General features: G+C 51.4%; 1 protein-coding gene across 2 annotated transcripts in view; it reads right to left on the reverse strand.

The window, feature by feature from the left end:
* CNNM4 (cyclin and CBS domain divalent metal cation transport mediator 4) overlaps nucleotides 1–8761 on the reverse strand; it is a 43638-nt gene extending 34877 nt beyond the window's left edge. For both annotated transcript variants that reach the window (XM_021087272.1, XM_021087271.1), the window contains exon 1: nucleotides 7259–8761. In XM_021087272.1, the coding sequence (XP_020942931.1) occupies nucleotides 7259–8660 (1402 nt within the window). In that variant the 5' untranslated portion in view covers nucleotides 8661–8761. The remainder of the gene's footprint in view (nucleotides 1–7258) is intronic.

The raw sequence follows: 13958 nt of genomic DNA on the forward strand, positions 1-13958 counted from the left end.
CATGCAAGGCGCTATTCCTGTCCCTCAAGGATGTACTAGTCATCCAGCACCAGCTCATCTCAAGCTAGCACTAAAGTGTGGCACGAGACAGACAGGCAGTGGTGGCACCTCCCAGCCCCCCATTCACAGGATGCAGAGGCAGTTCCCCTAAGATTGGTGCCAAGGACCGATAAGCTCACTTCTTACCCTGTGGTCTTGCCCAAGTGCTCCTAGAACAAGAGGCACCGACATGAAAAATGCCGTGTTTATTCCCCCTTGAAGATCCAGCTGAAATGTCACTCCTTTGGAGTGTCTTCCCAGACATCTACTGACAACATAACCCTCCACTGCCTTTTACCCACTTCTGCAGGGCACAGGTCTGTGGTTTTGTGTTTCCATGCACTGTTTTCAAAATTAAACATCTATTCAATACCTTCTGTCTTGACCAGAGGTGTTCAGGAAAACTCTGGAACTGGACTTTAGAATTAGAAATAAATACAAGACTTTCACTACTCAGCCATAAAAAAGAAAAAAATAATGCCATTTGCAGCAACATGAATGGGCTTAGAGAAGCTAAGTGAAGCAAGCCAGGAGAGAGACGGAGAAAGACAAATATCACGATATCGCACATATGTGAAATCTAAAAAAAGAAAAAAAATACAAATGAACTTATTTGCAAAACAGAAACAGACTCACAGACTTCAAAAACAAATTTAGGATTACCAAAGGGCAAAGATGGAGGGGGGACAAATTAGGAATCTAGGATTAACACATAAACACTACTATAAATAAAATAGATAACCAACAAGGACCTACTGCAGAGCACGGGGAAGTATATTCAATATTTCGTAATTACCTAGAAAAGAATCTGAAAAAGAATACACATGCACACAACATATATGCATAACTGAATCACTGTGCTGTACACCTGAAACCGTCAACATTGTAAATCAACTATACTTCAACTGGAAAAAAAAAAAGAGAAACAGAAGACCTTTGACAAGTAAACACCAGTGTGATCCGAGAAGCTCTTCTATAAGGCAGCGCCTTCTGGGACACAAATAAGAGCTGGAGGAAGGGATCTGTAAACAGAAGATGGGTGAAACTGCTCTCAGTTCTGGCTCCTCTTTGGCACTGGGCCCATGGGCTGTGGGGTGCCAGCGAGGGAAGAGGTGCCCACAAGCAGCACACTAAAGAGAAAGCGAGGAGCAGCCTGGCCAGTGTTTCATCAGCTGCCCCGCTGGCATCTCTGTCCCAGCAGGCCGCTCCTGTCACTCTCTCAGATACACTTGCCCCCAGGGAAGCTTCTCCAGATCAAATCACCAGCTCAGTTCTAGACGCTGTTTCCAGGTGGAGCTATCCTAGATCAGGTGGAGGCCTGCCTCTCCCAGTACCCTGTGACGACTGTCCCACCCCACTGTCCATGCTTGGCCCTGGTCCAAGCTGAGCCCCCGCAGGAGGCTCCCCAAAGCCAGCATGCTTGGTTCTTTCTCGCCTCTCCAGGGAGCCTATCTGGCCAGGCTTCTTCATGCCTCGTGCACTCTGCCTGCTCTCAGTTGACTCCCAAACCTTTTAGCCCAGTCCCAGCCTCATTCCCAAGGCCCATGTAGCACTTCTCCCGCACACCTGACCGGATGGACTGCACCCTCGTGCTGCTCCAGGTGGTCCAGGACAGCCGCATGGGCATCCTCTGAGAGCCTGTCAGAAGGGCAGGCTCTTAGGCCATACATCTGCATTTTAACAGAAAGCCCAGGCGCCTTGGGCTCACAATCCGTAAGACACTCGAGTGCACACAATATTGGGCACAGGAGTCCGATAAAAGGGCACAGCACTATCATTTACCACCAGTCCCTCTCTCCACCCTTGCCAAACTGGCTCTGCCCCCTCCAGTTAAATGACAACACAATCAACCTGAATCCCAGGCAAAAACCTCATGTGTTCGCCGCACCTACTTTCCAGCCCAGAAAAATCACTGGCACGGCCATTCTGACTTGAGAAGCATCTGGAGGCCTGACTAGGCCTTCCTGGGCTCCACTGTGCCTACCTGAGCTGTGCAGGCCAGGCTTTGTTTACACATCTGTCTCCCTGGTAGACTGTGACTTCTGTGAACAGGGCTGTGTTAGCCCTGACTCCCAACAGCTAGCACACTGTCTGACACATAGATTTCTAAAAGCCAGAGGTTTGTGGAACAAGAAAGAGAACAAACAAGTGGAAAGAAACAAGATGCTGAAGGTGTGCCAGACAGCAGGAATCAAAAGTAAATGCAAAATTATGCAGTGTTCTCTCTGGCTTTATAAAGTTGTCTCGGGAATATTAAGCAGGTGGAGAAAGTGTGATATGGTAGAGATGGAACTATGGAAAGAGTTTTTTTGTTTGTTTTTTTTTTTTGGTCTTTTGCCTTTTCTAGAGCCGCTCCAATGGCATATAGAGGTTCCCAGGCTAGGGGTCCAATCGGAGCTGTAGCCGCTGGCCTATGCCAGAGCCACAGCAACGCGGGATCCGAGCTGTGTCTGCGACCCAACCACAGCTCACGGCAACGCCGGATCCTTAAGCCACTGAGCAAGGGCAGGGATCGAACCCACAACCTCTTGGTTCCTAGTCGGATTCGTTAACCACTGCGCCACAACAGGAACTCCTGGGAGGAGTTCTTAATGAAATATTTCTCGCTTTTTCCCTCCAATATATAACCCACTAACTGCCTGTGGGGAGCAGTGATAGGCCTAAGGTGGGTCAGGGGGCAGCAACCAAGGCGGGTGGGGTTTATAGCCAGCTCTTCACAGGGGGCTGGGTGGTTATAAAGTGGGTGGGAAAAATCAGGCACTAAAGAAGAGCTGAGGAGTTCCCGTCTTGGCGCAGTGGAAACAAATCTGACTAGGAACTATGAGGTTGCAGGTTCAATCCCTGGCCTTGCTCAGTGGGTTAAGGATCCAGCGTTGTTGTGAGCTGTGGTGTAGGTCATGGACGCGGCTCAGATCTGGTGTTGCTGTGGCTCTGGAGTAGGCTGGCAGCAACAGCTCTAATTCGACCCCTAGACTGGAAACCTCCATATGCCACAGGTGTGGCCCTAAATAGACGACAAAAAAAAAAAAAAAAAAAAAAAAAAAGAGCTGAATGCCTGGAGGGACAGGAATGCCCAGAGGGAGGGAGGGGCCAGCAGGAGGAGGGTTTCAATGAGGGGTGGAGCTTCCAAACCGGGGTGGAGTGTTCAATACTTGGCTTTCAGAGTCTGGGGGAGCCATCTGTCCTGAAGGAAAAATGCAGCTGGACTAGGAGTAGCCCAAGGAGGCTTTAAGATTTCCAAGCTGTAGCCAATCTCAGTTGTAGCCACAATACCCAGTACAGCAAACAGTGCCAGGAGAGGTTTAACTGGAAGCACCAAGGTTCACACTGCAGGAGCCTCTCAGTGGCCTCACAGCTCTCGCTGACTAGTGACTTGAGTCTTATCCCTGAGGGCCTGCGGCACCAGGCATCCTGGGTTGCATGCAGAATGGGGTTCAGTAAATATCCACTGACAGCTGCCTGGAATTGGGAGGTGGAAGTGGCTGGAAAGCTGTAACCTCCTTGCCAAGTCTCTAAGCCAAGCTCTGGGCCCCCGGGCTTGCAAGGCCTCTCTGAGCTCTCCCATCCCACCCCCACCTCCCTCCCATCTCTAATGGTATGGGAGTATATTCATTACACACACTAATGAGGGAAGTCCTGTCAACTCCAGACGGTCAAAGATCACTTTTTCACAGAGAAACTGGGCACAGGGAAAAGGAATGAGACCCCAACTCGGCTTCCCAAGTCCCTCTAATGCATGTGCCACTGCAGGAGCTCCTCCACTTCAGCTTCTCGGTGCAGCTGGAAATGTCAAGTCCCCGGATAACAGCACAACACACCCATTTTTCTTTATTTCTTATCAGCTCCTCAAAATCTAACACTTCTGGAATGGGGCTCATTCTCTCCCAAACCTGACAGGTCATTCCACTCAAGCAGGGAGACTTTTCACTGAGGTCTTACTATGTGCCAAGAACCCCTTTAGGGGGTCAGGGATATACATGAACAAAGCTTAGAGCCCTGCCCTTTGGAATGTACATTCTAGCGGAGGGAGACAGACAATAAACAAAGTAGGAGTTTCCTGGTGGCTTAGTGGGTTAAGGATCCAGCACTCTCACTGTAGCAGCTAGGGTCGCTGCTGTGGCTCAGGTTCGATCCCTGGTGAGGGAGCTTCCACATGCACCAAAAAAATAAATAAATAAATTGGTAAATCACACAATTCTTAGAAAGCGGTAAGTGCTATGAGAAAAAGAAAAGTGAGCACAGGGCAGGGGGGATCAGGAAGTTCAGAGGGGTACAGTTTTCAATAGGGGGACAGGAAGGTAAAGGTGAAGTGTGAAGTGGGCAGGAGGGAGGGTAGAGTAAGCCTTGCAAAGTCTGGGGAAGAACATTCCAGCCTGAGGGAACGGCCAGGGCAAGGCCCTAGGGTGAGAGTGTCCTCAGGGCAGCAAGACTGGCCAGCAAGGGCCTGCCAAAGTCAGTTGCTCATTCATTGTTTTACAAACATTAACTGTTAATCTCTTCGCTAAGCAACCAGTGGAAAAAGCACTAATAAGGCTGGATCCCTACCCTCAAGGAGCTTATGCTGGTGGGTAAGGAGATAAAACGACCTTAAAAGAGGATTGCAGCCACAGCAGAAAGACTCTGGCAGAAATCAGGGCCCTCACCCAACCTGGAGGTGCTGAAGGGTCCACTGAAACATGGAAAAGATCCTCGGCTAGTCTAGGCAGGCACCCCAACTCTGGTTTTGGTGCTTGCTGCTGATGGCTGTGTTAAACCTGGCTCCCTGGCTTTTCCCAGCTAAAAATGAAACCTTCCAAACACCAGTTTTGTAAAGAAACTCCTTTAAATTGCAGGTGTAGACTAAGCGTTTGCCAGCTCCTGGAGGGCCTCAGACTGCAACAGTAGATGCCAGATGGAAAGACCCAGGAGAGGCCACACTGTGGGGAGCCCAGCGTGGCAAAGAGTTAGGACTGGGAATTGGGAAGATGTTGCAGTGTCCAGGGTGTGTGCATTTGGGGTGACCATCTCATCACTCACTCTCCAGGGCCTCACAGAGCACTGGGAAGATTGTGCCTGTGTTACCATGGAAACACCAGCACCTCTTCCTCCCCTGCCCCCCCAACCCAGCGTCAGCCTCAGGCTACAAGCCTGTTAAGGAGGAGGAGTCCAGTGGACTGAAAGGTTCATCTGGTCTCACTCAGCAGAGCTCTGGCCTGAGAGATGCTAACTCTGTTTTCTCAGTTTCAGGAAGTAGTACTCTTTTTGTTCTGTGTTGTTGGTTTGCTTTTTTTTTTTTTTGTGTGTGTGTGGTTTTTTTTGGCTGTGCCTGCTGCATGCAGAAACTCCTGCGCCATGGATCAAACCCAAACCACAGCAGTGACCCGGGCTGCTAGTGACAACGCCAGATCCTTAAACTGCTGCACCACCAGGGAAAAGTGGTACTTTTAAAAGACAAGCCCAAAGATGGCCCTGCCAAGACCCAGGAAGCTCCTGTCCTGCTGATCAGGGGCTGGGATGCCTGGCCAAGCCAATCCATACAAGTTGGATCCAGATCTGGGCTGAACGATTCAAACGTGCTTGTTGGGTGTGTCACCAGCAGCAGTCCCAAAGACCACAGAGGTAGTAAGGAGGAAGCCGCCCTGGTGAGTCCTAACCAGGTTCCTGAACAGGCAACAAGGGAGAGTCCTCCAGGCCCAGAGGCTGCAGGGTGGGGGTGGGGCACAAATCCTCACTGCCCTTCTGCTCAGACTCGGTCCTGGGGAGAAACAGCTTCCTGGGTCTACGCCCCCACAGAAACTCCTCCAGGCTGTGACATTACCACCAGACAAACGTCTATGTCCCTCCAGTTCCTGCAGAGTGAGACCACCTACCGGGCTATCTCCCCACTCAGACTTATAAAACTCAAGTCCGCCTCTGCTCTGATGCTGAGATTCAGTCAGTCAAACTGAAAAAGGGAAGGTTCCAATCCCCCACCCTGCCTGGGGTTCCGCATCTTTTCAGACCAAACCTGGCAAGGCCAACCCCTCCCTAGCCCACTCCATCACCCACTGATCCAGCCAGTTCCACCCTCTGTTCCAGAAACTGACAAAGGTCTGGGGTCTTGCTCCCAGCAGGAGTTCCACCTATAGGAAACCCCCCTCTCACCCCCCAACCCCCTCCCCCCACCCCATTCCTTTAAAAAGAGCCTCCCTTTCTGCCTCCTCACTCCCTTTGGGCTGGGAGGGTTTTACTCCATAATTGGCTTGTTTACTGCCACTCAGAGTGGTAGAGGTGGGAGGAAAGTTTTGCTAGACGTATGGAAAGAGGTGTGTGCTTTGAGCTCTGGGGCTGGTGAATAAACCCTCCAAGTGTCTCTCTAACTACTTGAGAACTGGCCAAGAACTCATGTGAGAAAAAAACACACAAGGCAACGCGAGGCCGGCTGAAGATTCCCAGCAGACCACAGGAGGGAAGCTTATGTTTGGCGCCTGGGAAAGATAGAACAATAACCCAAACTTAATCTGCTTGTTTCTGCTGAATAATCGAAAGCATCACCTGGCATTGTCCTGAGCAGGGAGCCAACTAGACCCCTCCCAATTCAGCTTCTGTGGGCCAGGAGCTCCAGTGACACTGTTCCCCAGCCCCAAGCAGACTTAGCGCCCTGACTTTGGGCTCCTCCCAAGGCCCCAAATGACTCAGTCTCTCCCCTAGTGATCAGGGATCCACAGAGCCTACACTCAGCCAAACAAGACCACCTGCTGAGCCACATGCCCATGCTTTGCTCCCTGACTCAAGTTTTTCTGCTCAAGGGGTTCTTTTGGCCTCAAGTACCAAGTCTCCCCAACTTCTAAGGCTCTCAAATGCTCCCTCCCCTATGAAGGTCTTCCCAGTTTCCCAGCCCCTTCCCTACCAGACCCCAGTCAGACATGCTGGCTCTGGTTCCTTGCCCTAATCTCCATGTCCAGGTGCTGGCTTCTTTTAAAGCATTAGCCTCACTCCATCCTGCTCGGATGTGGGCAAGAGTGTCCTGCTCAGCTCTGATTCACCTGAAGCACAAAGCACAGTTGCTGGCAGACAGCAGATGCTTAAGCTCCATTTCTGCTGCTCCTGTATACTGGTCACCTCAGAGCCAAAGGAAGTGCTGGGCAAAGGGACACAGAGTCACACGAACGGAACACTAAGATGAGCTAACACAAAACAGTCAGGGGTATGGAGTGGCACCACCGAGAGTGAAGCGAGAGCTGCCTTAGGCCTTACTTACCCTTCTTGAACTCCTCAAGCATGGCGTCCAGCTTGGTATCGTGGAAGACAAAGTGCACTGGGTGGTTGTAGAAGCGGGTGATGGTCTTAAGAGGGGTGCAGTCATCCGGGTCCACGAAGGCCAAGTCTTTGACGTAGAGAATATCTACGATGTTGGACTGCTCGTCTTCAAACACTGGGATGCGGGTGTAGCCGCTTTCCATAATCTCCGACATGGTGTTGAAGTCCAGGATGGCATCGCTGCGGATCATGAAGCAGTCCTGGAGCTGGGTCATGATGTCCTCCACGGTTTTGGTCCGGAGTTCCAGGGCACCCTGGATCATGTTCAGCTCCTCTTTCACGAGGTCATTATAGGGCTCCGTCACCTTCAACATCTCCATCAGCTTCTCCCGATTGTAAACGGTACCAATCTCCTGGCCCAGGAAAAAGTCTAGGAGTTTGCTGATGGGGAAACTGAGGGGGAAAGTGAGTAGCATAAAGAATTTGGTGAGAATGATAGTGTTGGCACCCACAGCCAAACCGTGTCGGGAGCACAGGGCCTGAGGCACGATCTCCCCAAAGATGACGATGCCAATGGTGGAGGAGGCCACCGCCATGAGCCCAGACCCTATGAGGTTGTCTAGAAGGATGGTGAGGGAGGTGTTGACCAGCACGTTTCCCAGGAGCAGGGAGCAGAGCAAGTAATTGCCCTTGCGACGGATGGGCTCGATCTTGCGAGCATAGCGCCTCTCCTTCTGAGTGCCACAGTTCTGCACGATGCGCAGCTCCATGGGGTCCAGGGCCATAAGCCCCAGGTTGAGGCCAGAAAATATCCCCGACAGCACTAACAGCACCATAATGAGGAGGATGTGCAGCCAAAAGGGCAGGAATCTCCCAGTCTCCTCCTTCAAGAAGAGAAGCGAGTCCTTGTCTGTCCACCTCTGCCAAGGCCCGTCCACGCTGGCCCGGGTGCACAGTGCATACAACTTCATGTTCTCGCTCCTCCGGAGGAATTTAGTGAGCACCACCAGCATCCCAGACGTGTCCCCGCGGCTCACGTTGACCAGCCGCTGGACCACCAGGTCCTTGGTGAGCTCGGGGCAGTTGGTGGAGTTGCGGATGGTGTCGGCATTGTCCACCTCGGTGAAAGAGATCAGGTTGCTGGAGATGGAGCCCAGTCTCTGGCCATACAGCCTCAGGTTTACCGTGCTGCCCTCGGACACGTAGATGGTGCCATCCTCGTTCGTCCCACACGATTTGTTGCAGCTCGCCAACCTCATGCCTAGGATCTCGCCCCGCTGGGGGTCGCCCTGGCCGCAGGCCCCCCGCGCCCACAGCAGCACCAGCAGCACCAGCGCGGCCAGGAGGAGGCGCCCTCGGGCCGGCCCGCCACCCGGGAGCCCGCCCCCGCCCACCGGCGCCATGTTGCTCCGGCTCGGCCGCCGCCGCTCCCAGCGCCCTGCTGCGCAGCCCCACTCGCGCCGCCGTTCCTGCAGCTCCGCCGCCTCCGAGCCAACTGCCTGGCCCGCCGGCCTGACGTCAGGTCAGCGCCCCTCCCGCCCCGCCCACCGACCCACGCCTCTCGTTTGAATATTAAGCCCCGCCCCCCACAGCTCCGACACCGCCCTTAAGGAGGTCCGGAATTTAAGGTGGAGCGAAGCGGGGGCACCGGAGCACTGACGCTGTGGAAGAAGCCCGCCCCGCCCTCCTCGCACGCCTTCCGTGCACTCTGCTGGTACAGCTTTCCTCCGCCCGGACCTGCTCCCTCTCCCGCAGTCCAGGCCGGCCTCGCTTGCTGGGCTTCTTCCCCTTCTCCAGAAATCTGCAGTTGGGGCAGGTGGCCCTTCTCTGTAGAACCTCGGAAGCCAAGCCATCTAAATTGCTTTTCCTGCTATGGAAAAGGTAAAGGAGAACCTGAGGGCATAGGCCTGAGAGAGGCTTTCAAGTCCACGGTCATAGTTCTGGCTCTCGCACTTCTGGGGTTTGTGCGCAGCCTCATCCCAAGGCAAGAAGTAGGTTGCTTTAGCCCAGGTGGCCTTCTGCCAGGTGGCCTTCGGCCAATAGAATCTGGAGGACCTGAGGATAGGACCGGCCTGGGCTTATCTCCTGTCGTTTCCATTTAGGACACAAATGTTGAACATCAACTATGTCGGGCCCTTGTTCCAGACTCTGACAATATAGCAGCGAATGAGCCCAAGTTCCTGCCCACTGGAGTTTGCAGTGTAGGATAGAAAACAGGCAATGAGCAAGTAAATATATATTTTTTCATCCTCCCAACAACCCTAAGAAGGGGTATTATTTCTCTATTAACAGATGAAGAAATTGAATCTATGCACAAGTCAAGGTCCTTCTAAATTGTCACCTTAAGAGCAGGCTGGTGTGACTTTGCTAAGGCAGGTTGGAATATCTCACAGCTCCAATGTCATTTGTAAAATGAGCATATGAATGATAATAGAGGAGTTCCCACTGTGGCACCACAGGATCTGCAGGGTCTCTGCAGCACCAGGATTCAGGCTCCATCTAGGCCTGGCACAGTAGGTTAAAGGATCTGGACCAGGATTTCCATAGGCCCCCAGGAGCAGCCAAAAAGGGGGGAAAAAAGATAATAGAACACTACTTCACCAAGCTTGTGGAATAGCTGGCCTAGACGCTGAGGAGACAGGACAACTCTGAATGTTGTTTGGCTATGTAGCTATTGTTGTTATTGTTTTGTTATTGTTATTGTTGTCTGCCCTTCCTGGACCAAACCCCTAACCCCAAATTGTGGTGGTGACTGACCAGCAGGGGCAGCTGTATGTGGAAACTGGAGCTGAGAGGCATGGTGCCAGGCCTAGCCCTGAAATGACTGCTTCCTGGACGGCCCTACCTTGGTGTCGGTCAGCAACTATGAATTGAGCGCCTGGCACTCAGGGTGTGGGGGGAAGACCGCAGCTGCCGCCCTGTTAGGGGGAAGGAAGAAGACAAACACCCTGATGATAATTGCAGAGGTGCGTGGACAGGAGGACCAGGTACCAGACTGGCCATGGGTTGGTCTGGAGCAAGTTTTTTCCCAGCCCTGGAGACACAGAATCCATTTCATTGTCTCCCTGCACAAACACTTGCATTTATTTTTATTATGGTATAATGTTTGCCAATAAAAGCAACAATCAATACTAGCCAGAAAGAGACTAAACAGAGAGGAACAATTGTATAGTGTTACAAGAGGAGGCGTGGTAGCAGAGGCCGGATTCAATTAAGCACTGTTAGCAAGGGTAGAGGATGCTATATACTAGATCAGCCTGAAGCAACCCCTAGCAGGTAGGTCTCTTACTTCATGTTCCACGGTGAGTGTCCAGACTGCCAGTTTTTCAGAAAACAGGGTCTCCATGGTGGGCACTGGCCAACACAGAGCAAAAGCAAAACCTTTGACAGGCCGTTCCCTCCCATCTCCACCAACCAGAATGAACCACCTCTGTTGCCTCAGAGCAAGCCCAGCTCTCAGGGGTGCTTCTGCCCTCCCCACCTCACCCCTTTCCAGCAGGCTTTAGGACCAGTGCCCTCCCCTCAGTACTTAGACACATCCCCATTCTATTATTGACCAATCGGCTATTTTTATTTTGCCCATTTTCAGACTGTCTGTAGTCAGAAGTGCTCTACCTATGCACTGAGTCCAATGACAAGCCAACAAAAGGAAGGAAAAAAAGAAGCTTTTGAGACAAGTGTTAAAAATTCAAGGGCTGTTGGGAGTTCCTGATGTGGCTCAGCGGATTAATAACCCACTGTAGTCTCCATGAGGATGTGGGCTCATTCCCTGGCCTCCCTCTGTGGGTTAAGGATCCAGCATTGCCACAGGCTGTAGCACAGGTCACAGATGTGGCTCAGATCCAGTGTTGCTGTGGCTGTGGCCTCAGCTGCAGCTCCTAATTGACCCTAGCCCTGGAACTTCCATGTGCCACAGGTGCAGCCATTAAAAAAACAAACAAAAAGCACCATATATCTATATCTATATATATATATAGATATAGATATATGCAAAACACATATATATATACATGCCCGTAAGGGTTTGGTAGGAAAAATCAATTTCTGCTAAAGTTCATTTACTTACGCTCATCCATGATTATATGCACATCCATGATTAAGTGAATAGAGCAGATCCAATGAAGTATTGAAATTCCCCTTTTTGCACTACCCAGACAGCATCCATGCCTTGTTCTGGGTTCCCATGAAAACTTAAACGGAAATTTTCCTTTTCTGAGGACTTGACGTTTTGCAAATGAAGGAGGCATGGCCAGAAACAAAGAAAAAGAAATTCCTCTTTGCCCTCCCAGAGCCTTCAATCTGCAGAGCAGACAAGACTCCCTTATAAAAGTTAAATGCAGTATGGGGAGTTCCCACTGTGGCTCAGCAGAAACAAACCCGACTAGTATTCATTAGAATTTGGGTTTGATCCCTGGCCCCACTCAGTGGGTTAAGGATCCCATGTGGTATAGGTCAAAGACACAGCTCAGATCTGGCGTGGCTGCAGCGTAAGCTGGGCAGGATTCAGCCCCTAGCCTGGAAACTTCCCCCGCCCCCGCCCCCAAAAATGCAGTTATGACCTGGAAAGTATCCGAAGAGGTATCTGAGACCAGGTTGGAGTCCAGGTTCATTCTCTGCCTGGCTTTTGTTCCTGGCTAGGGCATTTAACCTTTTCTCATCTGCAGAGGTGAGAGACCTCCAGCAGAGTGGTGGGGACAAGGTGGAGACAGAGGTGTATTAATGTGCAGAGCAGGAAGCCTGAACCATGTGTGGCTCCTGTGAACCAGGCTGTGAGAATGGCAGAAAGTGACCTGCAGGTGAACAGCCTCTCTCCTAAAGGGCAGACCTGCTTCTCTGCCTGGGGTAGAAGGCTTTGCTCACCTAAATGCCTCCTTTTGCAAGTAAAGAGCTGGGGAAGGTCTTTCTCCCAATGTGTCCTCATACCTGACCCCCAGGCATCCCAAAGCACTCCATTCATGACATTTTTTTCCCGATGGGTCCTTTCCAGACCCTGTAGCAGCATGTCTACACCTGCCATGGTTGAGCCCACTCCTTTCTGGTCCTGTGCAGGGTGACAGCCTAAAAGGTTTTTCGGTTTTTTTTTTTGTTGTTGTTGTTGTTGTTTAGGGCCATATCAACCCAGGATCCGAGCCAAGTCTGTGACCTACACCACGGCTCATGACAACGCTACATCTCTGACCCACTGATCAAGGCCAGGGGTCAAACCTACATCCTCATGAATACTAGTCAGATTCGTTTCGCCACAACAGGAACTCCCAGCCTAAAAGGTTTATTGCCACTTCTGTACCTGGCTGACACTGAGGATCCAATGAGGAACAAGGTCCCGAACTAGCAATCTTGGGATCTCCCACCCCATTCCCTAGACTAGGATCCTGCCAGTTTGGATTCTTTTCCAATTTCTTTTTTGGCCACCCCGCAGCGTATGGAGTTATTGGGCCAGGGATCAGATCCAAGCCGCAGGCTGCAGCAACACCAGGCTGGATTCTTAGCCCTCTTCAACCTCTGAGTCTCCAGAATGGGGAGCTGCTGGTGGAGAAGCTGTCCATATGCTGGAGAAGCTCAGAGCCTGAGGTCTGCTGCAGCCCCACACTGGGCAGAGCCTTCAGGGCACGCTGTAGGACTGGGGTGTGAGCCTGGTTGGCAGCCGTGGGACACCTTTTCAGAGTAAGCCATGGGCCATCCTCATACATGCCGTGGCCTATTCACTACTGCCTGTAAGTCTCCTGTTACCCTGAGCACTTGCAGGATACATTCATGCCTTTTTTTTTTCTTTTTCTTTTTAGGGCCACACCTGCGGCATATGGAAGTTCCCAGGCTAGGGGTAGAATCGGAGCTACAGCTGCTGGCCTACACCACAGCCACAGCAATGCCAGATCTGAGCCGCGTCTGCGACCTACACCACAGCTCACGGCAACACTGGATCCTTAACCCACTGAGCAAAGCCAGGGATCAAACCTGCATCTTCATGCACACTAGTTGGGCTTTTAACCAGCTAAGCCAAAATGGGAACTCCACATTCGTGCCATTTAATTGTCTCAGGAGGGAAGGGATAGTCATCCCTCCACGGAGGGATGGAGCAAGTGTGGGGTTAGCTGGATGGTACCTTGACTCAAATCCCAACTTTGCGTACAACTATAAATGTAATAAAATTCATTGAATAATTTTAAAAAAAGAAGAATGCATGACAGGTGGAAGGATGGATGTATGGATGGAAGGGTGTATGGACAGATGATGGATGGATGGACAACACAAGGATAGAAGTAAGAAAGATGGATGTGTGATGGATGGATGGATGGATGGAAACATGGACCAGGGTTGGATGGATGAACAAGGATGGATAGATGGATGACTGGGTGGAGGGCTGGATGAATGGATGGATGAAAGGATGGGTGGATTAAAAAAAAAAATCCCAACTGGGGTTATCCCAGTGAGTAGGGACAGGAGGACCTCGTGCTGATTACGATCTGAGAAGGGAATGAAAACATCAGGTCAGGGATTTAGACCAGTAAAATTATGTGCCTCTGACAGGAAGTAGAATGCCTGAGCAGCAGGAGGGAGGAAGCTCTTGTATTAACCGGATAGGCGTCAAGGTCCTGGGGTAACAGGACGGATTGTTCTCCTTTGGGACAGGCTTGTTGGAAGCAAGATTCCCCATCATGGTCGTTGAGGCACAGTGGGAGGCTGGCCTGGCCACAGATTGC

The sequence above is a fragment of the Sus scrofa genome, chromosome 3 (assembly GCF_000003025.6).
Source record: "Sus scrofa isolate TJ Tabasco breed Duroc chromosome 3, Sscrofa11.1, whole genome shotgun sequence".
NCBI lineage: Eukaryota > Metazoa > Chordata > Mammalia > Artiodactyla > Suidae > Sus > Sus scrofa.